Source organism: Tasmannia lanceolata, unplaced genomic scaffold (assembly GCF_043159265.1).
Source record: "Tasmannia lanceolata isolate RefF3 unplaced genomic scaffold, GAP_Taslan_0.1 ptg000025l, whole genome shotgun sequence".
NCBI classification, from domain to species: Eukaryota; Viridiplantae; Streptophyta; class Magnoliopsida; order Canellales; family Winteraceae; genus Tasmannia; species Tasmannia lanceolata.
In genome coordinates, this window is record NW_027518702.1 from 2302254 (window position 1) to 2326215 (window position 23962).

Consider the following 23962-nt stretch of genomic DNA (forward strand, 5'->3'; position numbering starts at 1 on the left):
GGAAGGGTTATCAGTGTCATAACCCTCGACTACGACGCTTATTTGTCTCCGCCAATGTCTCCTTCTTTACTGCTCCAGCTGCGAGCAGTACCTAGGGGTGTAAATGGATATTCGGAAATTCGATTACCGTCCGCATCCGAATCCGTTTAAAGCGAATATTATCCGAATCCGTTTCAAGCGGATATTATCCGAATCCGTTTATGAGATATCCGGCTCTTAGCGGATGTGAATCTGGTAAATGGTATATCCGATCCGTTTAACATCCGAATCCGAGAAGTAAATCCTTTTTATTTATCATTAATATTTATTTTTAGTAATGACACACTATCTTTTGTTTCTATAAGAAAAGTGAATATTCTTTTTAGAAAAATAAAAATAAAAACAAAAATAGCCCAAACCCATTCCATCAAAATAACCCAAACCCATTCCATCATACACAAAAAAAAAAAAAAAAAAAAAAAAAAAAACCCAAAGACCACTACCAACACTATCATCCATCCCCATCGCCTCCCAAAAAAAAAAAACCCAAAGACCACTACCAACACTATCATCCATCCCCATCGCCTCCCTCTCTCTCTCTCTGCCTTTGTTTTAAAAGGAAGAAGATGATCTCATATATTTTAGGGTTTGAGAGTTAATTTTGTGAAGAGAATGTAGAGGTCTAGTTTTAGGGTTTGGAAAATTCATTCAAGTAAGTAGGAGAAAAAAGATAAAGTGCTGCAATAAAATGTTCGAATTTACCGGATAAACGGATACGGATAATATCCGAATTCGAACAATATCCGACGGATACGAATTTGGTAATAGATATTAAATATCCGTCGAATCCGAATCCGAATTCGGATAGTGTATGCTGTAATCGAATTCGGATATAGCCATATCCGCTCCGAATTCGATCCGTTTACACCCCTAGCAGTACCATTATACCTGACTCCCAGGTCCCTCTATCTCTTCTTGTTCTACCTGATCCTGTTGAGTCCACTTCCTCTTCAGTACAGGTGACTTCGGCCCCTCCTCCAGCTCCTACGAAGGTCTATTAGCGGTGTCCGAGGCCTAAGGCCCCCCATCCTGTGCCCGAGGCACCGCCTTCTCAACTGGAGATGCCCGCTAGTTTGTCTCGGTACCACTTCTCCCTTCTTGAGATGTTACTCCGAACACACCGATTACTTCCCGTACCTGTTCCCATTCGACTGGATATCCTATTTCTAATTTTGTCTCACATGATCATCTCACTCCTTAATTTCGTAGTTTTGTGTCTTCTTTGTCTTTTGTTTCCTTGATGTAGTCTGTGGCCGAGGCTCTTGCGCCCCCAGAATGGCGCGCTGCTATGGTCCCAGAGATGGCTGCTCTTCAGGCCAGTCAGACTTGAGATTTGGTCTCTCTTCCTCACGGTGCCCAGTTTGTGGGTTGTCGATGGGTTTTCTCCATCAAATATATGCCAGATGGGACGATTGAGTGCCTCAAGGCGCGCTTAGTTGTGAAAGGGTATACACAAACATTTAAGGTCGACTATACTGAGACCTTCTCCCATGTCACCAAAATTTCGTCGATTCGTGTGTTGATCTCCCTTGTAGTTAACTATGGTTGGGTCCTCTATCAGTTAGATGTGAAGAACGCCTTTCTTCATGCTGACCTCACTGAGGTGTACATGGAGCAACCTCCTGGGTATGTTGCTCAGGGGGAGATGTCCTCGTCAGTTTGTCACTTGTGGAAATCTCTTTATGGCCTAAAGCAATCTCCTAGAGCATGGTTTGGGAGATTCAGTGATGCTGTTATGTGGTATGGCATGAAATAATGTGTTGTTGATCACTCTTGTCTTTAGCCATTATTCTAATGCTAGATGTGTTCTTCTGATAGTGTACATTGATGATATTATCATTACTGGGAGTCACTCAGTGGGCATACAGAAGTTGAAGGCCTTCTTGCAGAAAGAGTTTTCCACCAAAGATCTAGGTCGCCTGAGGTACTTTCTTCGGATTGAGGTAGCCTATTCCACTAGAGGCATTTCCCTCTCACAGAGAAAGTGTGCATTGTACTTATTGGATGAGACGGGTTCTCTAGGAGTAAAACCTGTTGTTGTGCCCATGGACCCGAAACGGAAAGGAGAATTGTTAGATGACCCTGTCAGATATAAGAGATTAGTAGGCAAGCCTATATATCTCGCAGTCACTCGTCCAGACATCTCATTTGTTGTGGGGGTAGTCAGTCAGTATATGAGCTCACCACGTACCTCTCACTAGCGGTACTCCAGATTCTCAAGTACTTGAAAGGTGCTCCAGGAAGAGGCTTATTATTTAAGAGGCATGGTCATGAGATGATAGAAGGGTTCACGGAAGTAGATTAGGCAGGATCTCCAGCAGAAAGGAAATCCACCACTGGCTATTGCACCTTTGTTGGGGGTAACTTAGTGTCATGGCAAAGTAAGAAATAGGACGTAGTAGCCAAATCGAGTGCAGAAGCATAAATTGAGCCATGTCACATAGGAGTGGAGAGCTTATCTGGTTGCGCTCTCTCCTATCTAAGATTGGTTTCTCGCCATCATCCCTAGCTTAGCTATATTGCGACAATAAGGCTGCTATTCACATTACTACCAATCATGTTTTTTTATGAGAGAACCAAGCACATAGAGGTGGACTATCATTTCATACGCCGGAGAATCCAAAAGGGCAATATATGCACTAACTTCACTCATTTTGAGGATCAGCTAGCTGATGGTTTTACCAAGTCTTTGAGTAAAGCTAAGCTAAGTGATATTTGTAACAAGCTAGGAATGTATGATATATGCATTCTAGCTTGAGGGAAAATGTTAGAAGGTGTATATGTGCCTAAGGGCACTTTAGTCTTTGTACTCTTTCTCTTATTATATAAATACATAAGGGAGGGGGAGCTCTCTCTCTCTCTCTCTCTCTCTCTCTCACACACACACACACACACACACGCACACACACACACTCTTTCACTCTCAACCTTTTCTCTCCTCTCCTTCAATAGTGGTACTTATTCTCTTTGGGAAGGAGAGAAACAGGAACCCACTCATTGGCTCATATGGAAGGAAAGAAAAGAGTGTTCAAAGGGGTATCTAAACATGTAAAGACTATTTAAAGGCAAATCTTCCCTACGGTTGTCCAGTGGCTATCTAGTCTTACTACGCCCTGAGTTATTTCAGTGTCCTCCTTATATAGGTCTTAAGAGATCATGTAGAGAAGTGTGCAATTTGAGGACCCCTGTTTTACACCCAACTTGCAATGTGGCTTTTACCTGACTATGGTGGGACAACTAGGTAACCTCTTTCCTTTTCTTTTCTCTTTCTTTTTCTGTAAATGATTTTGTAATTGGTTTTCGAATAGATGAAAAAAAATCGGCTGCCCACTTCCTATTTACATTGGTCATTGGCAAGGTGCATTTTGGTCATTTTAGAAAACCATGTGAGATTTCCTTACTCTTTATAAAGAGGGTTTGATTAGTTCAATGACGATAGATATATCTTCTACAACGCATGTACAAACATGCTATAGAATGATAACGCAATCAGGCAATTAGCATAGTGCAAGGTAGATAAAAAAAATTCTATGTTTAGCACACATGCTAGTTTACATATGATGTGTCAATAAAGTTGTGTGAGTTGCCACCAATGAAGCACGGATACGGGTACGGGGTGCAGGTACGGCACGATACGGGTATGTGGATACGTGATTTTAAAAAAAAATTAGGATACGGATACCTTGGGGGTATGCTGAATATAATATATTTTTATATTTTATTATATATTTATAAATAAATAAAAAAATTAAATACTTTGTTAAAGAATTCAAACAATTTAATTGGAGAACAATCAAATAACAATAACATCACCAAAATCTAATATTACTTCTAAGTTGTTAGGTTTTTAATTACGGGATATATATATTATAGATATTTTGATATATTAAAACCCCCCCTTTTGTTAATTGGGACAACCCCTCTATTGTAAATCTGTAATTTTCGATTTAATTTGAACAGGGTGCGCACCCGATACTTACACAAACCCGGGTGCGTACCCGGTACGCACCCAAAGAGCACCCGCACCCGCACCCGATATGCGCCCGACACGGGTACGTGGGCCTCCGGAGAGTACTTGTGCTCCTTAGGTTGCCACCAAGTGGTCCACGTGTAATATGTCGATACGGAGTTCCACAAACCTAGAGTTGGATTATTGTCAATCACTACCGAGGATTCAACCAAATGTACCCTTAGAAAAAAAATATGAGATGGATAGAAAATTTCTTGTTTAATGACGAGTACCTTGTCATGTGATCCAGCACTTGATCCACTCTTACGGGTCCTAATCTCGGTAATCCAGCCTAAAGGCAACCATTCCGGTGAATCCCCCATTGGCAATACGAGCTAGATGTTAATTAAATAATCAACAACTAAATATAGAAGTCAAAGATACTGAAGAACCAATAAGATAGAAGATAGGAGGGGCAAAGCTTACTTCTTCTGGGTTGTTTCTTGACCAAAGGCTGATGCCTCTTAGTTGTTGAGTGTGGTTGTAGTGCATTCCACTTTCAAGATAGCAAAGGACCTCACCGTTGGAACGGAATTTGTCTGCAGTTGTCGGATTAGTATAATACTATAAAACCACAAATAAATAAAAGTGGTCTTAGCAGTTGTTATACTTATATCAGATAACATGCCTACCAAACTCTAGATCCTCTTAAATCACTCATTCAGTTTGTGTATCACTTTATTATTGATAACCGGATTCCTTGTCCTCTTCATCGGGACTATGAACCATCTCTCGTGTCACTGGTGCTAATACGACACCCTGCTCCTTTCAGTCCTGACAGATTACATAGCTTCTTCTTTGAACTCGCGCGCTTATTGGCCTTTTCGACCCCAACATGTAATGAGTTACGCACAATCCTCTTTCCATTAAAAATTAAGTTACTCTTCGTCTAACAGTAGCATCTCTGTCATAAATCCAAGGCCTGCCCAACAACACATGTGTGGTCTTCATCGAAATGACATCACACCAGACGAAGTTCGTTGCATTCTCCGTGTCCACATTGCAAGATACTTTGAGCGTGGAGATTTGATCCTCCAACCTCCAGACGTAGATATTGTGGTACTTATTTTCTTTTGAAAGGAAAGAAATAGGAGCCCACTCTTTGGATCATATGGAGGGAAAGAAACAAGAGAGTATTCAAAGGGGTATCTAAACATGTAAAGAATATTTAGGGGTATCTAAACATGTAAAGAATATTTAGAAACAAATCTTCCCTACAGTTGTCCAGTGGTTATCTAGTCTTACAGCGCCCCGAGGAATTTCAGTGTCCTCCTTATACAGGTCTTAGGAGGAGATCCTGTAGAGAAGTGTGCAATTTGAGGACCCTCGGTGTAGATGGACCACTCCTCCGCCTGTCAAGATGAAGCTAAACTTTGACGGTTCGAGTATAGACAATCCTGACTCGGCAGACATTTGGGGCTACTAAGCAACGAGGCTAGCGAAGTTCTCTGGTCTTATTCAAGACCAATGCATGAGGACTGTAACGAGATGGAGGTACATGCTCTTCTTCATTGGATCAGGTGGGTAGAACCATCTCAGATTGACCAAATTATCATCGAGGGGGGTTCGCTAAATGGAATTATATGGCTGAGACATGATCCCTTTTCCGTGATGGTTTGTAGATGTTATAGAGTTCGCTAAACGTAGTTATATGGCTGAGACATGATCCCTTCTCCATGATGGTTTGTAGATGTTATAGAAGAGATTCAGGATCGATTAGAGGGCTACAATACAAAGGTTTGGCATGTTTAGCGACCGGCTAATTCGGAGGTGGATGCTCACTCTTTCCGATGTTGAAAGCGATGATTTTGTCATTCAATCACTTGACTCCTTGAGTAGGTTGCATTGGTTGTGTTTTTCCTATACTGTAACCATGACATTACTATAGATGATTATATTTTTCGTGACCACCTTGGTCATTGGGCTTTTGCCCATTTTAATAAATTTTTCATCATTCACAAATGGTGGGAGCCTCGTGCACTGCGCCGCCCTTTTTTTTCATCATTCAAAACAAATTACATTACACCAGACAGAGTTCTTGTATGATCCAATCTCTAAGGGAACCAAAAATCGCTGATCAACTTTCATCATTGCATCATTAATCAAGGCCACTCTGTAAGGCTGTGGGTGTTTCTGTCACCTTTTTCACAAAGGTTTTAGATACCACATTCAAAATGCTCCCATTATCAACTATCACCTTGCACACTTTCTCAACACATGATTCGTATTTGGAAGGTCGTGGGTGTTTCTTTGTTGATAGTCCCACCTTTTTCACAAAGGTTTTAGATACCACATCCAAAATGCTTCCATTATCTACAATCAACTTGCACACTTTCTCTCCACACCTGACTAGTATTTGGAATATGCTTGTGCTCAACCAATCTCCCCACGCTCTATAAAGGAAGTATTTCACCACATTCAGGTGAGATTCTTCCTCATATATCGCATTATCCTCTGAAGCTCCACCCTCAGTCGGATCCAACTGCCTCGCTCTGAGTACTTGTCATCCTCAACAACAACATTTAGATTGCGCTTAGGACAGTTCGTGGATCTGTGTCCCCACTCTTCGCATCAGTAGCAATGCATGGCATTTTATTGCAGCCTTATCTATACACCTTTCTCTTATCAATGTATTGTGTCGTCTTAGAGCATTGATGTAGGACGATCTATGGGAGTATCTTTTACAGTTAGGTTGAAGGCTTCATGCCCACCAATTTGCAAACCAGCAAATGACAATGGCCTTATCCTTATAATATATACATAAGAAAAAGAAGAAAACTAGAAAGTTCGAAAACCCTAAAAAAAAATCTAACACTTTTGGACTAAAATACCCTTAAATGACTAAAAGGCTCTCTCCCCACTTAAAATTGTTGTAATAAATGTATGGGACATTTAAAACATTCATAACACAAAGAACTTATGTGATTTTGATGGTAAAAGACTCTAGCATCCCTCGTAGCTTATAAAAGACTTAATTAACACTCTAAAAACTAAATAAAACTCTTCTAGAATTAACGATAGGCTCCATCTTCGTAACTGCTTTGATTCATGGCATCTTGGATGGTCTCCGTCAAAGATACTAGCCTAGTGGCATCACCAGTAGGAGGGGCTGTCCTAGGAGCCTTGAGTGAGTCAATACTCAGTGACCTTCTAGTAGTCATCACCCTGGCTTGATATCCAAGCCTCCTAAACGACTATCTCAAGGTCTCTCCTATCTTCAATGTCATCTGGAAGGCATTGCCTAGATCGTAGATTTTTATTTTTTATTTTTTGAATGGTATTGTCTAGATCGTAGATATGCATGACATTCATCCCGCATTTACTCTCCATTCGTAAGTCATAACCCATCCTTGAAGCGATAAAGGGACTTTCAATCGTCCTCCTAGACCTCACACCTCAACAGAAACTCATCAAATCCCAACACATACTCCAGCATTGATAAAGCTCCCTATCGGGTGACCATTCCGATCATAAAGCTTGCCCTAGAAATTGGCCGCTAGGAACTCTTCTTTCAATAGTTGCTTCATCTTGTACCAAAATATAATAGTTGGGTGCCCCATGCGATATAGGAGAACCCTTGCGATATAGTTTCTCCTCATGCTGCCTCCACCGAGTCTTTGCATGGGCTACTAATTTTGTCTCAGTAGATCTAACCTTTTGTTCCTCGGACATGTCATACAAACCAAAGTAGTGTTACAGCACAGTTTTGTGCACAGAAATGAGGCAATAGTACACTGATTTGAAATATGTTCCAGCAGAAATAATAGAAACAAAAAACAGCCAATAATAACTAGCCAATATCCGGAGCTTAATGTGGGAAATAAAACTGAGAGAGAAATAATTACATTATGTAATCAGTAGTAAGCACATTCGCACAGCAGATTGTCTCTATATTACATGCAGAAAACAAAAACAGCAAGCAAGACAAGATATTAAATGGAAGAGAATAAGAAGCAAGTACCCAAGGAATACAGCTTAGGGTTCTAGGAATCCACCTAGAGTTCACAGACACCAAGTATCCACTCAGAAATATGGCATAAGCTTTCCTTTTCATTCATGAATTTTTCGTCAAGTTAGATGTAGAGCGTCTTCTTTAAATAATAAAAACTAACCTGAATAGAAGTAGGACCAGTGTCTCCTAATTAAACTAGATGACTTAAACGACTATAGATAGCCCTTTACTAAAGTCCTAATAAGACATGGACTATGACATGGATGTCCTAATTAACTTAAAGGACATGAATAGGCCCCACAAATGGTCATGCGAATAAGTGGGCCTATTGGGCCTTAAGGCACTAATGGGCGTAGACCCCTTCATTTGGACTTTCTCTTTGGTGGATGGGTCCCATCATTATGAGAAGGATCCAATTCAAGATCTCACCCAATGACGATCCTACGGATCCTGAGCTATGCATGTGAGGAACCGACCCAAGTCCGGCCTTTTGCCACCCCTATTGAATAGGTTACTGAGCAAATAAAAAAGGAAGAATGGATCATTTGTTTTCAAACCCTGGAACTTGTTAGAATAATCATATAGCAAGTCAATTTTTTTATGGTGAGTAAAATAGTTCGGACCAGTGAATTCAACACTGGATCAGTATGGACATGCACCCAAGTCAAGTGTATTAACCTAAGAGCGAAAGCTATTATATTCCACATAAGCAACGACAAGTCAGTTGGGCAACAAGAAATCAGTTAGGCAATGAACCTTCTTTGAGTCTAATGTAACCAACATACCTTCAATGTTTTCCTTTTCCAAAGGCCCAGCTTCTCATTGCAAACCACTTTGAAGAATGACTCTCTTCTTCTTTTTTCCATAATCACCAATAGCCCCTCACCAAGCTTATTGATATGAATTCTATGCTACGTCCTGATCTTCAAAACAACGGTAATTCTTTTTGGCATTTAAAGTTTTAAACATATAAAGGGCAACACAATTCACCTTCATCTACATTAAACTCGTTGTTCGAGGAATATCTGAGCACAGGAATTTTATAGAAGCCTGTGCTAGAATGAATAAATTGACCAAAACTAGTATGAATATTTCTTCAAAAAAATAAAATTGATAGTTAAATGAATTTAACACTCTCAAGTATCCCAACCGCTAGAAGCCTAGGGCTCATTCCTTAACATACTATGGACAATGGACAAGATTTTTGCACCAACAAATCAAGTATTTTAACTTAATCACAAAAGCCACCCACTTCCAAATGGACAGAAAAAATGACCAACTAGTGTAAACCTTCTCCAAGTCTAACTAAGAATCATTTCATGCAATCTTTATTTCTATTCCTTTCAATTCATGGCAACACAAACATCAACAACCCGATGCAAAAATGTATTGCCCATAACGGAAAATAGATTGTACATCAAAGAATCCCTTGTCCATTACTGACCTAAATTGCATGCCCTACACCTCCTAATCTTCAAAATAAGTAATCTCCACGGACATAAAAGGAAATGTTTCCTTCCATAACACCTTTATATTAAACTCCTTTAATATGGAATAGCCAAGCAACATCACTTTCAACGTACACATTATTCAAAACTAACAAAATCTCTCCCAGTAACTAGAATTGTTTTTAAAATGGCTATAAAGCCTTCATCTTCTATAACCAAACTGTTAGGGGACATATCAATTTGGATAATTTTTAGTTTTTTTTTTGTTTTTTGAACAGTGATAATTTTTCCTAGTTAGCACATTGACAAGGGACATGCACCAATACCCTACAGTTTTTGATGCAGTACCAAACCCCAACATATTATCTCAAGCTCCAGAAAACCCATCTACCAAATCCACATAAAGGAATTTCAAACTGTGAGCATTCTCTAAAACTACCATAATAACCATTTCACTCCTCCATAAACGACCCCATAGACATCTTTGACCGCATCTAAGAATCTGCAGCCAAATAAAAAAACCAGTTTGGAAGTCATTCACATTTGTTCTTATAGCGTAATATTCAATGCTCACGATGGCATTCGGCCATATTTCTATGCATTCCAAATCCCAGTCTTCAAAATACATGTACTTTATTGAGACAAATAGAACCAAAACAAATGCCTATTTCCATAAGTAGCTCTCTAATCTGAGAATATGCCAAGAAAGTCGTAGATCATTTTCTTGTGACAATTTCAAAAGCTGAGGTCATAGAGTTGTCGTCATTTGCATGTGACGATCTGGTCAATTAATAATACAAGATGCTTTAGAGCGTGTTCGAAACTAGAGAAGTATCTGAAACATGGCAAGAACGTTAAATGCAAAACCACAAAAAAATGCACATATACCACGCACCCAGAAAAAAACCTATAATAATTAAAAAAATCACAAAGTCTAACAGAAAAATCCTATCCTATATAGTAACATCACTTTTATGCCAAAGAATCTCCCAGAGATAATAGGAATGAGGCAGGAGAAGATATTTCGGAGTTTGCAGCGGCATATGATTTGACGTTAACAAATATTTTTTTAAGAAAAGAGATTCACTTGACAACCTTTAGAAGTGGCACCAACTGTAGCCATATAGATTTTATCCTTACTAGGAGAGAGGAAAGAGTTGCGATTAAATATTATAAAGTCATACCCGGAGAGTGTTTAGTCACACAACATAGGATGGTGGTGTTGGATATATGCATTAAACATTGGAAGAGAAGAGATAGAGATGTTAGATATCCGAGGACTAGGTGGTGGAATCTTAAAGGGGAAAAACCGAAAAACTGAATATGTTTAAGGATAGACTGCTTAAAGAAGGACCTTGAAGTCATGACAAAAGGACTAATATTATGTGGAATGAGATGTCTAGTTATATCAGGAAAGTGGCTAGAGAGGTACTTGGAGAATCTAGAGGGAGTGGGCCTCCGTCTAAAGATACATGGTGGTGGAATGAGGAGGTCCAAAAGGCAATTAGGTCTAAAAGAGAGTGTTATAAATGTTTGCATCGGTGTAGAAATGAGGAGAACATTGAGAAGTATAAAGTGGCTAAAAAAGAAGCTAAGAAGGCAATAAGGGAAGCTAAAGGCAAGGCCTATGAGGATTTGTACCACAGTTTAGGGACGAAAGAGGGTGAAAAAGACGTTTACAAGCTTGCTAAGATGAGAGAAAAGAAGAGCAGGGACTTGAATCATATAAAATGCATCAAAGACGAGGATCAGAGATTGTTAGTAAAAGAAAATGAGGTTAAAGAGAGGTGAAGAAGTTACTTCGATAAGTTGTTTACTAGAGAACCCGTAGCGAATTTGGGAGAACTTGATAACGCTTTTGATGATACAAGCCGGAGGTTTGTTGGTAGAATTCGAACATCAGATGTAAGAGTAGCACCAATTACCGAGGAATTAACTAGATTATTTAACAATATTTTGAAAACTAAGAATATGCCTAATATGTGGAGGAAGAGTATATTAGTACCTACTTATAAGAATAAAGGGGATATCCAGAGTTGCACCAATTACCGAGGAATTAAGCTAATGAGTCACACCATGAAGCTTTAGAAGAGGATAATTGAGCATAAGACTAAGAAAAGAGACGAAGGTGTCAAAGAATCAGTTTGGCTTCATGCCCGGACGATCGACTATGGAAGCTATCTTCTTGATTAGGCGGTTAATTGAGAGATTTAGAGAAAATAAAAAGGACCTTCATATGGTTTTCATTGACTTGGAGAAAGCGTATGATAGGGTTCCCAGGAGTGTTATGTGGTGGGTCCTTGAAAGGAAAAAGTGCCTACTAAATATGTTGATATGATTAAGGATATGTACGATGGAGCAGTAACTAGTGTCAGAACTACGTATGGCACGTCAAGTGAGTTTCCAATTACAGTAGGACTACACCAAGGATCAGCTCTAAGCCCTTATCTTTTTACTCTAGTTATGGATGAACTTACGAAGGGGTATCCAGGATGAAGTGCCGTGGTGTATGTTATTTGCAGATGACATAGTATTAATTGACGAAACCAAAGCAGGAGTTAATGCTAAGTTAGAATTATGGAGAACTACTTTGGAATCCAAAGGTTATATACTGAGCAGGACTAAGACAGAGTATATGGAGTGCAACTTTAGTAATGTAAGGAGGCAGGGCGAGGATGTAGTAAATATAACTAGATAGGAGGTGCCTAAGAGGGATATCATTCTCTATCTTGGTTCAATCCTATATAAGGAAGGAGAGATTGAAGAGGATGTTAACCACAGAATAAGAGTAGGTTGGTTGAAGTGGAAGCATGCCTCAGGAGTTTTCTGCGATCATAAAATACCTACCAAGTTGAAGGGAAAGTTTTATAAGACAGTTGTGAGGCCCGCCATGTTGTATGGCTCAGAATGTTGGGCCACCAAGAAGCAACATGTGCATAAGATGAGTGTATCGTAGATGCGAATGCTTAGATGCAATGATCTGAAAATCAGAATCGTGTCGTAAATCGTAAGAGGGGTCGAATCGTAAATCGTAAGATCTTTTCAGATTTATATATAAAAATTAGAAAAATTTAATAAAAAATAGAAAAAATTATAAATAAGAATAAAAAGAGTGATTATCAATTTTCCATTCAAAACCATTAAAACAGGATTGTAAAATACAGGAATTGGGAGTTGAGAAAATACAGATTTTTTCTAATTCATTTAATTTATCTGAGGGCTGACCTCACATGCAAAGACGAGAGAAAAAAAACGTATATATTAATATCTATTAGAGGAGGACCCCACCTCAGCTGGCTTTTGCATGTGAGAAAAGCCACACTTGGCAAATTTTATTCTTACCTGAGAACAACAAGAAAAAAACATATATATATTGGAGGAGGACCCCACCTCAGCTGGCCTTTGCATGTGAGAAAAGCCACACGGGTTGATTTTTTTGTCAGATTTTATCTTATTCATTTAATTCATCTGAGGGCTGTTCTCACATGCAAAGACAAGAAAAAAAACATATATATATATTGGAGGGGGACCCCACCTCAGCTGGCTTTTGCATGTGGGAACAGCCACACATGGCAGATTTTATCTTATTCATTTAATTCATCAGAGGCAAGAAAAAAAACATATATATTGGAGGAGAACCCTACCTCAGCTGGCATTGGCATGTGGGAACAGACACACAGATTGATTTTTTGGCAGAGTTTATTTTATTCTTTAATTCATTTGAGGTGGCTGTTCCCACATGCAAAGACAAGAGAATAGCATATATATATATATATATATATATATTGGAGGAGGAGAGAAGACAAGAAATAAGAAAAAAAAGGGAAAAAACTGCAAAATCACTCACGGGCTCAAGGCACAGTGAGGGTTTCTTTTTGTTCTTCTCACGGCACAGATTTTCTTCCTCTTTTCTTTCGTGCTGGCAAGGAGCAAGGATGCCATCAAGGGTTTCTTCCTCTTCCCAAACCATCAAACCCTAGCTTGCAATCCCAAACCAGCAAACCCTAAATCGATTTGGGTTTTTTTTTTCTTGCCGTCTTGCCGTCTCACATATATGCATTAAAGAGAGAGAGTCGAGAAGAAAGGTAAAAGTCGATTGGGTTTTTAACTTAAGACCTTGGCCCACTTTTTTCTAACAAAAATGATAGCTAAAATGAATCGTACGATTCACAAAAATCGTGCGATTCAAGATCGAATCGTACGATTCAACCCAAAACCGATTCATTGAAGCGATCTGAATCGTTACCTGTACGATTCGATTCAAATCGTACGATTTGAATCGTAAATCGTACGATTTTGACAACATTGCTTAGATGGATGTTCGGTCACACAAGGTTAGATCGAATTAAAAATGAAGACATCCGTAAAAAGGTGGGGGTGGCACCATTTGAGGAGAAGATGAGAGAGCACCGCTTAAGATAGTTTGGGCATATCCAACATAGGCCTTTGGATGCTCCAGTGAGAAGAAGTGACTCGTGCCAAGTTGATGAAGTAAAAAGAGGTAGGGGCAGACCGAACACAACTTGGGTAGGAACAGTGAGTAAAGACTTGAGGGCTAGGAATATAACAGAGAACATGACCTTGGATAGGATAGAATGAAAGAAATTGATCCATGTAGACGAACCCAAATAGTGTCAGGATTAGACTTAGTCAATTTGACCCGGGTAGATCCCTTCACCTTCTTCATGAAAATTTTCTAAAGGATTCATTAGCCGACCCCAACTAGTTTGGGACAAAGGCTTAGTTGAGTTAGTTGAGTTAATCTCCCAAAGATAATGGGGCTAAATTTCTGAGAACACCCTGATTCTAAACAAACTAATAAGTAGCGATTTGGAGTTTCAAACTACATTCCAAAAGAATCTACCAAAACTTCCCTCATTGATACTAAGCAACAATGACTAGGAAAATTCCACCCATCACAATAACACCAATTTCTGACAGCTATGCCACTGTTGATGTCAATCAAATAAAAAGTAATATAAAAATCCAATATAATCATACCGTTATTCGACCGTAACAGCATTGAACCATCAATCCACGACAGCAAATTGCCTACAACAATGAGCAAAATTTCTGGCACTATCCTGATTCTAAAAGCAACCATAAACGCCACTCAAAATCTTCCAAGTGATCATTGTTGAGAGCACTTTGGTCAATTCAAAGAGCCAGACTTCTTTCTCTCAACTTCATTCAGAAACAAGAATAATTCAATTGATTTCCTAAGATAAAGCACCTTCCCATCATGCACACCCAGATTCCATCAATCTGTTTAGGAACAGTAACCTCTCAACTCATTAACCTATATATAACAGAATTCCGCCAACATTCTGCTAACACGACACTCGCCTTCCAAAATCACAGTTTTCCACAAATCAAGCAACAAAAAATCGTACGCAAGCCGGATCTAAAGCTCAGATCACCTACGAACAATAGTAAGAATGCTAGATAACTTCCATCAGGAGAAAAAAAAAAAAGCTAGAAAACTAGTAATTTTTTTTTGAAGAAAAAGAAAACTAGTAATTGGCTGTCCCCGTAAGTTTCAGTGAATCATGTCGTCAGATTCCGGCCACGGAAATAAAAAATTGCATGAAAAAAAACCAAGGCAGCAGAGGAGCAGATGTCATATGGCTATTGGAAGGGGAATGCATCTGGCAGAACAGTAAAGAACGTATAAACCCTTTAAATAAGTTCTTTCAACATTCCCTTTGGAGTTATAAGGTGTATGTAACAAGGAAAAGGCACATTTCGGTTTCTTTGATGCCTCAAATTTCTTCGATGCGTCAAATATGTATCAACATCCTGTCAAGTGTAGCTAGAACTTTTTCTTCTATTTCTTTCCTAATTTTTTATTTAGTTCTTTTAACATTTTCCCTTTTCATTTTCGGATATATGCTATAAATAACATATACGGAACAGTGCTGATTGTATGTGAGGAAAAAGTTCACCTGCTCCCATTCGTGGGAGCAATGGACCTCTTTAAATGATATTCAAGGCCCATATAGATCCTGGCACACTTTAAACTAATGAGAATGAATGACCTACAGTTTGAGGAACGACAACTAAACAGACTATCAGGTACTGATCATCAAGACATTCGCACATTACAGTTATGAGTAAAGAAAACAAAAAATTATTAGGGAAAGCCAAGAATAAATATTGCGCAACTGGTCAATAACCACTTTTGGTCTCAAATCTTTGGCATTGTTAGTGGAGTACAAAAGAAGTGGAACATGGGAGACTACACGCATGTATATCTTGCTGGGTGCCAGCCTGCCAGGTCAATAGCTTCAGTAGATCAGGAAATGTCAGGCAGATGTTTTGTACTTGGGTCCTTTTTTATGGCACCCAAATATTTTTTTTTTTCACAATGTTGCTTCTCCTGTTCACGCTTGCCAGGGAACTCGATAAACGGCCTTCCCGGTCCTTCCTATTATTGGGAAGGATCAATAATACTACCATATGAGCAGGCGTACATCTTACAATGACAAGTTGAAGTTTTAACAGCAGAAGTCCCTCACAATAAAATTTGTCGTACTGATCCCTGGCTTTTCTTTCCAGGTGCACATTTAAAGAAGCACAGACCACTCTTCTATTTCACCATGCCTTTAGACGGGAATGACTTCCTCCTACCCTTTTTGCCTAACCCTAACCAATTCATGGAAGGGAGGGAGCTTTGGATCATAGTTTCCAGAGTAGGAAGCGAGTGGGGAGCCAGTGCCAGAAGCGATGTGGGAAGAAAAGAGGGAAGCGAGGGGCTTAGAAAAGAGAAAAGGCGGGCAGCCAAAAATTCAAAAAATAAAATAAAGAGAATGTGTGGGAATGATTTTAAATTTTGGCTAAAACCGAAACATTTCAGCTGAAATTTCGGATTTCGGCGCAAACGGACACAAAATTCACATGAAATCGGAAAAGTACAAGCGTTTTTTATCCTTTTTACAAAATTTCCACCGAAAGTCCAAATTTTTTTACCGAATTCTATAAAATTTCCACCAACATTTTGTTAATTTCGGGGGAAATTTTGAAAATTTCCATAGAAATTATCGAAATTTCCACCGTGAAATTTCGTTGGAAATTTTTTTAAAACTGAAATTTAATATAATTTTTTACATGATTTTGGTTGAGGTCGAAACCGACATTTAAAACCTTGTGTGTGGGAAGCGTTGAAATTTAACACGAAGCATATAATAAGCCTTTTGGAAGCAAACAAGAATGACAAAAAAGAGTATGATTATAGTAGGTTAGGGAGGAAGGGTTCATATAGGTGGATTACAAGTAGAAAAGAAGACTTCGTGATTGATCAGAATTACAAGTTTTAGGAATTTACAATTTCAAATGTTTTATTCATATTTATCTAATGTTGAGTTTTTGGAAAAAGTTCCACATAATTTCCATTTGAAACTTAAGATGAGTTTTCAAATTTTAAATGGACTTTTTTTAAAAAGATCCTTCAGCATTATCAAAAGAAGAAGAAAATATTCCTTTAGGAAGAAGTAATCACCTAAATAGGAAGCGTACTCTTAATTAGGACGAAATGCATAGGAAGCGTATGGGAAGTGCGCTTCCTCTAAATTTGGGAAGCGAGAAGAACTTAGCTTCCGAAGTGAGTTTCTGGGGAAGCAAGCTTACCATCCAATTAGGAAGTTTCCGGTAACTATTCTTTGGATACTATAAAATGATTTAGTTCAAGGTAATTCAGAATAAGACATGAATTGTCTCTAAAAAAAAAACAATAAGACCTGAATCTCCTGATAATGGAGCAAGGATCGGAAGACCATTAGCAAGTAGGTGACAAATACACCCTATTTTATAATTTAGGAATGTAGTAATACAAATTTCAGAACTTTATATAAATGAATTGGGCATGTAATACTTCCACTAGCACAAATAACGGTCCTTTAAAGCGGTGATTTACCCATCATCATGAAAAAGTACCTATAAGAAAGGGTTATTAACAGCTGGGATTAAAGAAGGTAGAAGTTGGGACTTTTTCCCTATTGACAAGGGCTCCAAGTGTGTAACATTCCTTGAGGTCAAGCCCAAACTTCACACTCACCAATGAAAAGGAAAGAGATATTCCAAAACGTAATAGGAAGTCAGTGTATCTAATCCAACATCCTATTCCGAAATGGGCTAAGGAAATGCCAAGGGGTAAACAATATGATATGTTTGTAAATTCAGTACGAGTATTCACTGTTTTTTTTTTGAATGGTACGTGTATTCACTGTTCTTGAGTGGATTACATATGTAATTTCCCATTCATTTTCTGGTCCAGTTTACAAAAACATCGATGAAAACAAGATATTCTTGTAGAAAAACTACTTCAGCATAATAAGCAGAAACTCTTTGTTAAAGTATAAAAGATAAATAACGCCTTTCTCCAACCGCTTAAGCTTTTGGAGAAGTTGGTAAGTTAACATGGTATCAAAGCCAAAGGTCTCGAGTTCAAACCTCCCGGATAGCAAAAATCCACATGCGATGGTTGGCCCAAAGTGGGACCACATGTGCCACGTGTTTGCCAAGTGGGCCACACGTGCGGGGGAGTGTTAAAGTATAAAAGATAAATAACGCCTTTCTCCAACAGCTTAAGTTTTTGGAGAAGTTGGTAAGTTAACACTCTTTATATGCTGACATGCCAAAAACAGGACAAATAAAGGAAGTTGAAGTAAAGAACATAAAGAAAGACGATTTAGAGTTGGAGACTATTTAGACTTACAGAGAATTTGTTTTGTATTGACTGTGCATCATCGTCGATGCTTTGATTACGCGTTTTCCTAGCTCACCGGTTTCAAGATAGTGAAAGACATCTGGTTTAGAGCGGAATTTGCATCCAGTTACAGGATCAGTGTAATACTGCAAAAAATTACCAATTACAAAAACATTTGTCTAGTTCCAGATGAAGTATGTGTACAGATACAAAACATAAAAGATAAAATGAGCAAATATTAGATGGAAAGCAACTCAGCATGATAAGAACATAGACATCAACATGAAAATAAACCACATACCAATAACCACACTTTGTATAAAAACCTCACCCTAAGTGATCCAGATTGTAGGCCCAATAAGAGGCGTATTTCCCCATTAGAATTTATTTACATGTTATTTAGTTTGTAGGATATTATTTACATGTTATTTAGTTTCTAGGATTTTATTTTCATGTTTTTCAGTTTTTAGGGCTTTTATTTATTTCAATGGAATTTTACTTTAATTGCCTATATATAAGCCTTTTTTTTAAAGGCAATATATAGGCCTTATGTAGTAGAGCTTTTAAGTTTTTGGATGATTAATTGATTGATTGAGATTTCTCCCCTCTAATTCTTCCTCTACTTCCAATTCTCCTCTCCTCTCCTTCTCTCCTTCCCCTATTCCTCTTTTATTCTTCTATTCTTCTCATCTTTCCTCCTCTTTCCTCTATTTCTCTTCCTACTCCTACATCACTAAGGCTTGCTAACTTGAGAACTTTCCAGCATGCAACTCCATTTGGAGGATTGTCCTCTAGCATGACGACATTTTCCAGGCTACAGGGTGGTACATGGTGTAGGAAATAACATAGTTTGCTAGACAAGAAACATTACAGTTCCAACACAGTTCAGGATTGCTAACTTCAGAACTTTCCAGCATGCGAATTGATGTGGAGTAGTCTTCAAGCATGAGCATATTTTTCAGGCTACAGGGTGGAACATGGTGTAAGAAATAACACGTATCGCAGCATATAGTGAATGTAACTTCAAATCTGCAAAATACGTAATTTCCATGAACATAAAAGGAAAATGTTTGTAAAATGAAAGAGAACGAAACAATGTTGATGCCCCTACCAGCCTACCATAAACTTTCCTAAGGCAACCCCTTTCACCATTTTATTACAAATGGCCTTGTGGATATTAGAACCCAATAAATGATCAGGTTGCCCCTTGCAAAACCACTTGAGAGGCCCTTTATTCAAGAATAATCATCAATATTTCTTAGTAAGCATATAAGCCGCCTAGCCTTAGTTTGTTTAAACCTAAATAAAATTAAAAAATAAATAATACAATGAATGCTTTGACAAACACTCCTCAATAAACTTGTTAAACATAGGAATATTCAAGCATATAGAAAGAAAAAGGGAGATTATGACAGCCCCAAAATTAGGATAACTTTTCTTAGTTAGCACATTTGAAAAGGGGACCAATACCCTACAGTTTTCAATGCACTACCAAACCCCAACATTAATTCAAGCCCCAAAAAACCCATCTATGAAATCCACAAAAGAATTTCTAAACTGTAAGCCTTCTATAAACCGACTATATTAACCATTACACTCCTTCTTTCTCCATAAATGGACTCATAGATATCCTTGAACACATCTAAGAATCTGCAGCAAACTAAAAACCAGTTTGGAGGGCATTCACCTGTTTTCTTATAGTGTAATATTCAATGCTCACGAACGTATTCGGCCAATTTCTATGCATTCCGCATCCCAGTCTTCAAAATACATGTAATTTGTTTCGACATAAATAGAACCCAAAAAATGACTACTTCCATAAATAGCTCTCTTATCTGAGAACATGCCAAGAAAGTCATAAATCATTTTGAGGTCATAGAATTGTTGTGATTTGCACGTGACGATCGGGTCAGTTAATAATGAAAGACACTTTAGCGCGTGTCCAAAACTAGAGAAGTATCAGTAATATGCCAAGAAAGTTGCATGCAATCATTTCTATGCACACAAAAAAATATAATAATAAAAACAACAAATCACAAAGTCTAACAGAAAAAACTACCCCATACAGTAACATCACTTGGATGCCAAAGAATCTCCTAGAGATAATGGGGCTAATTTTCTGAGGACACCCTGATTCTAAACAAAATAATAAAGAGCGATTTGGAGTTCCCAACTACGCCCCAAAAGAATCTCCCAAAAATCCCCTAATTGATACTAAGCAATAATTAGTAGGAAAGTTCCAACCATCACAAAAACACCATTTTCTGACAGCTATGCCACTGCTGATGTCAATAAATAAAAAGTACCATAAAAACCCCAACATAATCATACTAACACCATCGAACCATCGATCGATGTCAGAAAATTGCCTACAACTACGGGGCTCCTGTTTCTAAAAGCAACCATAAATGCCACTCAAAACCTTCCAACTGATCATTCTTGAGGGCATTTTGGTCAATTCAAAGAGCCAGACTTCTTTCTCTCAACTTCATTCAGAAACAAGAATAATATTCAATTAACTTCCAAAAATAAAGCATCTTCCTAACATGCACATCCAGATTCCATCAATATGTTTAAGAACAGTAACCTATCATCTCATTAACCTACATATAACAGAATTCCACTAACATGCACCCGGTACAAAACCCTCGCCTTCGCAAAATCACAGCTTTCCATAAATCAAGCAACAACAAATCGCACACAAGCCCAATCTAAACCTCAGATCCTCTCCACTACCAACAGTTGTAAGAATGCTAGATAACTTCCATTTAAAAAACAAAAGAATGCTATATAACTAGTAACTTCCATTCAATAAATCGCACACAAGCCCAATCTATAACAGAATTCCGCTAACATGAACCAGGTACAAGACACTCTCGCCTTCGCAAAATCACAGCTTTCCACAAATCAATTAACAGCAAATCGCACGCAAGCCCGATCTAAAACTCAGATCCTCTCCTCTACCAACAGTAGTAAGAATGCTAGATAACTTCCATTCCAACAACATAAAAAAAATAAGAGAATGCTAGATAACTTGTTTTTTTTTTGTGAAATAAAAAAAGATAACTAGTAATTGACTGTTTCCGCAGGTAGGGGGCGTAATGTCGTCAAATTCCGGCAACTGAAACCAGAAATCGGAAATGCTGAGAATCTAAATCCGAACAGGGAGAGAAATGCAAGCTTTTGAATCTGAAACCCTAGATTCAGATTAGACACTGATACAAGACACTCAAAATCAAAGTTTTGCACAAATCAAGCAACAACAAATTGCATGCAAGCCCTGTCTAAAGCTAAGATCCTCTAACAACAGTTGTAAGAATGCTAAATAACTTCCATTCAAAAAGAAAAACAAAAAAGAATCCTAGATAACTAGTAATTGACTGTTCCAGTAAGTACCAGTGCCTCATGTCAGATTCCAACGAAAATCCGAAATCCAAAACTTTTTTTTTTTTTGAAATAGCGATTTGCATTAATAAGAAAAAGTGACAAGGGAGCACCCGAGAAGAGGCAACCCAGAGAACAAAAACAAGAAAGAAGAAACAGAGAAGAAGAAGAAAAGATACAATAAAAATAACAAGATTATATTACGGGGGAAGATGATCGAACCAGAGAATACTCCCTCCGAAATCCGAAACTATTAGTCTCTAACTCCCACAAAGAGAGAAAAATGCAAGCATTCAAATCCGAAACCATAGATTACGAGAATCGAAGAGGAAAAAACAACAAACAAACTGGATGAGTCGAGCAATCCGAAATCTGAAATTCCGGCTACACGGAAATCGAAAATCCGAAACGATGATACTCTAACTCCGAATAGAGAGAGAATGCAAGATTTCGCATCCGAAACCCTAGATTATGAGAATCGAAGAGAAAAACACAACAAAAGAAAGTGAATGAGTTTGAAAGATGAGATTATTTTTTTACCCTATCTTTGGTACCTTCCTTGGAGCCTCTCTTCCTCGTCTTGAGCTCCATAGTCCAGCCTTCCGGAAGCCATTCCAGTGTTTTCTTTCACCGGAGATCTTAACATCGTTCAAGATCAAAATCTCTCGAAAATGACTCAGAGCTCGTCCTTACAAAGAATAAGAAAATGGGAAAATCGCTCCGAAAAAGTTAAAAACTGTCCCGACACTTTCCCTCTCAGGATTCGCGAATGTGCGAAACGTGTCGGACGTTTTCTTAGGGACCTATTTTAAATGACTTTTATGACCTGGGTACTTTGTGACAATGACGGGTGTGCCCATTTTTTAGGTCTGACTTTGTGAGTATGGGAAGAGGGGCACGTGGGGATTTTTGCTTTTGGATTTATATGATTGGAATAATCTCAATTGACAGTGATAGTTTGGGGTTAAAGTTGACAAGGGGCTAATGACCGATTCTGCCCTTGTGGTTTTCACGAATGACGTGCAATTTAAATGGTTTTTGGGAAACTGGTAGGGGCAAATGGTCTTTATAACATTAAATAGATAAGGAACAATTACCGATGGTTGACACAGAGATGACGTGACACATAGATGACGTAATTGTCAACAAGACTCATGCTTTTCTGAAATTATCCTGAGGGACAAAAAAGGTCTTGTAAGTAAAAGCCGGACGAAAATGCTCTTTGACATTTACAACATGTTTTCACCGAGTTTTTTCCTTCTTCCCTCTTCTTTTATATTTCCATTTTCACCTTTTTGATTTTTTACCTTACCTGTCATCTTCCTCATCGTTCAGCCACCATTATTGCTGGCAAGTCTTGACAACTTGAAAGTTGAGTTCTTACCATCTATCTCTCTGTATCTCGAAAACTTAGAAGTTAAGTTTTTTTATCCTACTAGTCATCTTCCTCTATTTCTGATTTATCTTGTTTAGGGTTTAAACAATTTGTATTTTAGGGTGTGTTATGGAGATAATGTATGGATGGCTTTACTCACTTTTTGGAAGACTAGTGGTTGTATAAGAAAATTTTGATGTAATACATGAATGGATGGCTACACATTTTTGATGTACTTAATGTTATTTTGTAATACACGAATTGGGATGACATGAAGCACATTTAATGAATGCAACATCCATTTCTTTTGTTATTTCTATCATGGGCAGAATTGTAATGCCACTTAAGAGTTGCTATAGGCAGGGGATTTTGTAGTAAAAGGGGTTTATCAACTCTCTGGAAGGGGGTTAGCAACTCTCAAAAGTAGGGTTACCAATGGGCTTATCAAGTCCTTGAAAATTGGCCTAGAGTACTGGAGTTTCAGAAGGGGGTTTTCAAGTCTCTGGGATTGGGTTATCTAGTATAAAAAATTGGCTACTAATTTTCAAAAGGGCTTATCAAGTCCCTGAAAATTGGCCGAGGGTACTCGAGTTTTGGAATGGGGCTTTCAAGCTTCTGAGATTGGAGTTATCTAGTATAAAAAATGGGGTTACCAATTTCCGAATGGGCTTATCAAGTCCCTAAAAATTGGCTGAGGGTACTCAAGTTTTGGAAGGGGGCTTTCAAACTTCTAGGATTGGAGTTACCTAGTATAAAAAATGGGGTTACCAATTTCTGAATGAGCTTATCAAGTCCCTGAAAATTGGCCGAGGGTACTGGAGTTTTGGAAGGGGGTTTTCAAGTCTCTGGGATTGGGGTTATCTAGTATAAAAAATGGGGTTACTAATTTCCGAGCGGGCTTATCAAGTCCCTAAAAATTGGGCGAGGGTACTTGGGTTTTGGAAGGGGTTTTCAAGTCTCTGGATTGGGGTTTTCTAGTATAAAAAATGGGGTTACCAATTTTCGAATAGGCTTATCAAGTCTCTGAAAATTGGCCGAGGGTACTGAAGTT

General features: G+C 38.3%; 1 protein-coding gene across 12 annotated transcripts in view; it reads right to left on the minus strand.

Moving 5' to 3' along the window:
- Positions 1-22263, minus strand: part of LOC143857913 (uncharacterized) — a 44378-nt gene extending 22115 nt beyond the window's left edge. For 2 of the 12 annotated variants that reach the window (XM_077368454.1, XM_077368447.1), the window contains exons 1-4: positions 22077-22263; positions 18162-18298; positions 4475-4587; positions 4282-4383 (exon numbers count right to left, since the gene is read on the minus strand). In XM_077368454.1, the coding sequence (XP_077224569.1) occupies positions 4282-4383; positions 4475-4540 (168 nt within the window). In that variant the 5' untranslated portion in view covers positions 4541-4587; positions 18162-18298; positions 22077-22263. Of the gene's footprint in view, positions 1-4281; positions 4384-4474; positions 4613-8785; positions 8919-18161; positions 18299-22076 lie in introns of all 12 variants that reach the window. The other 10 variants (XM_077368451.1, XM_077368453.1, XM_077368449.1 and 7 more) reach the window with 10 other exon arrangements.
- Between the last annotated feature and the right edge of the window lie 1699 nt (positions 22264-23962).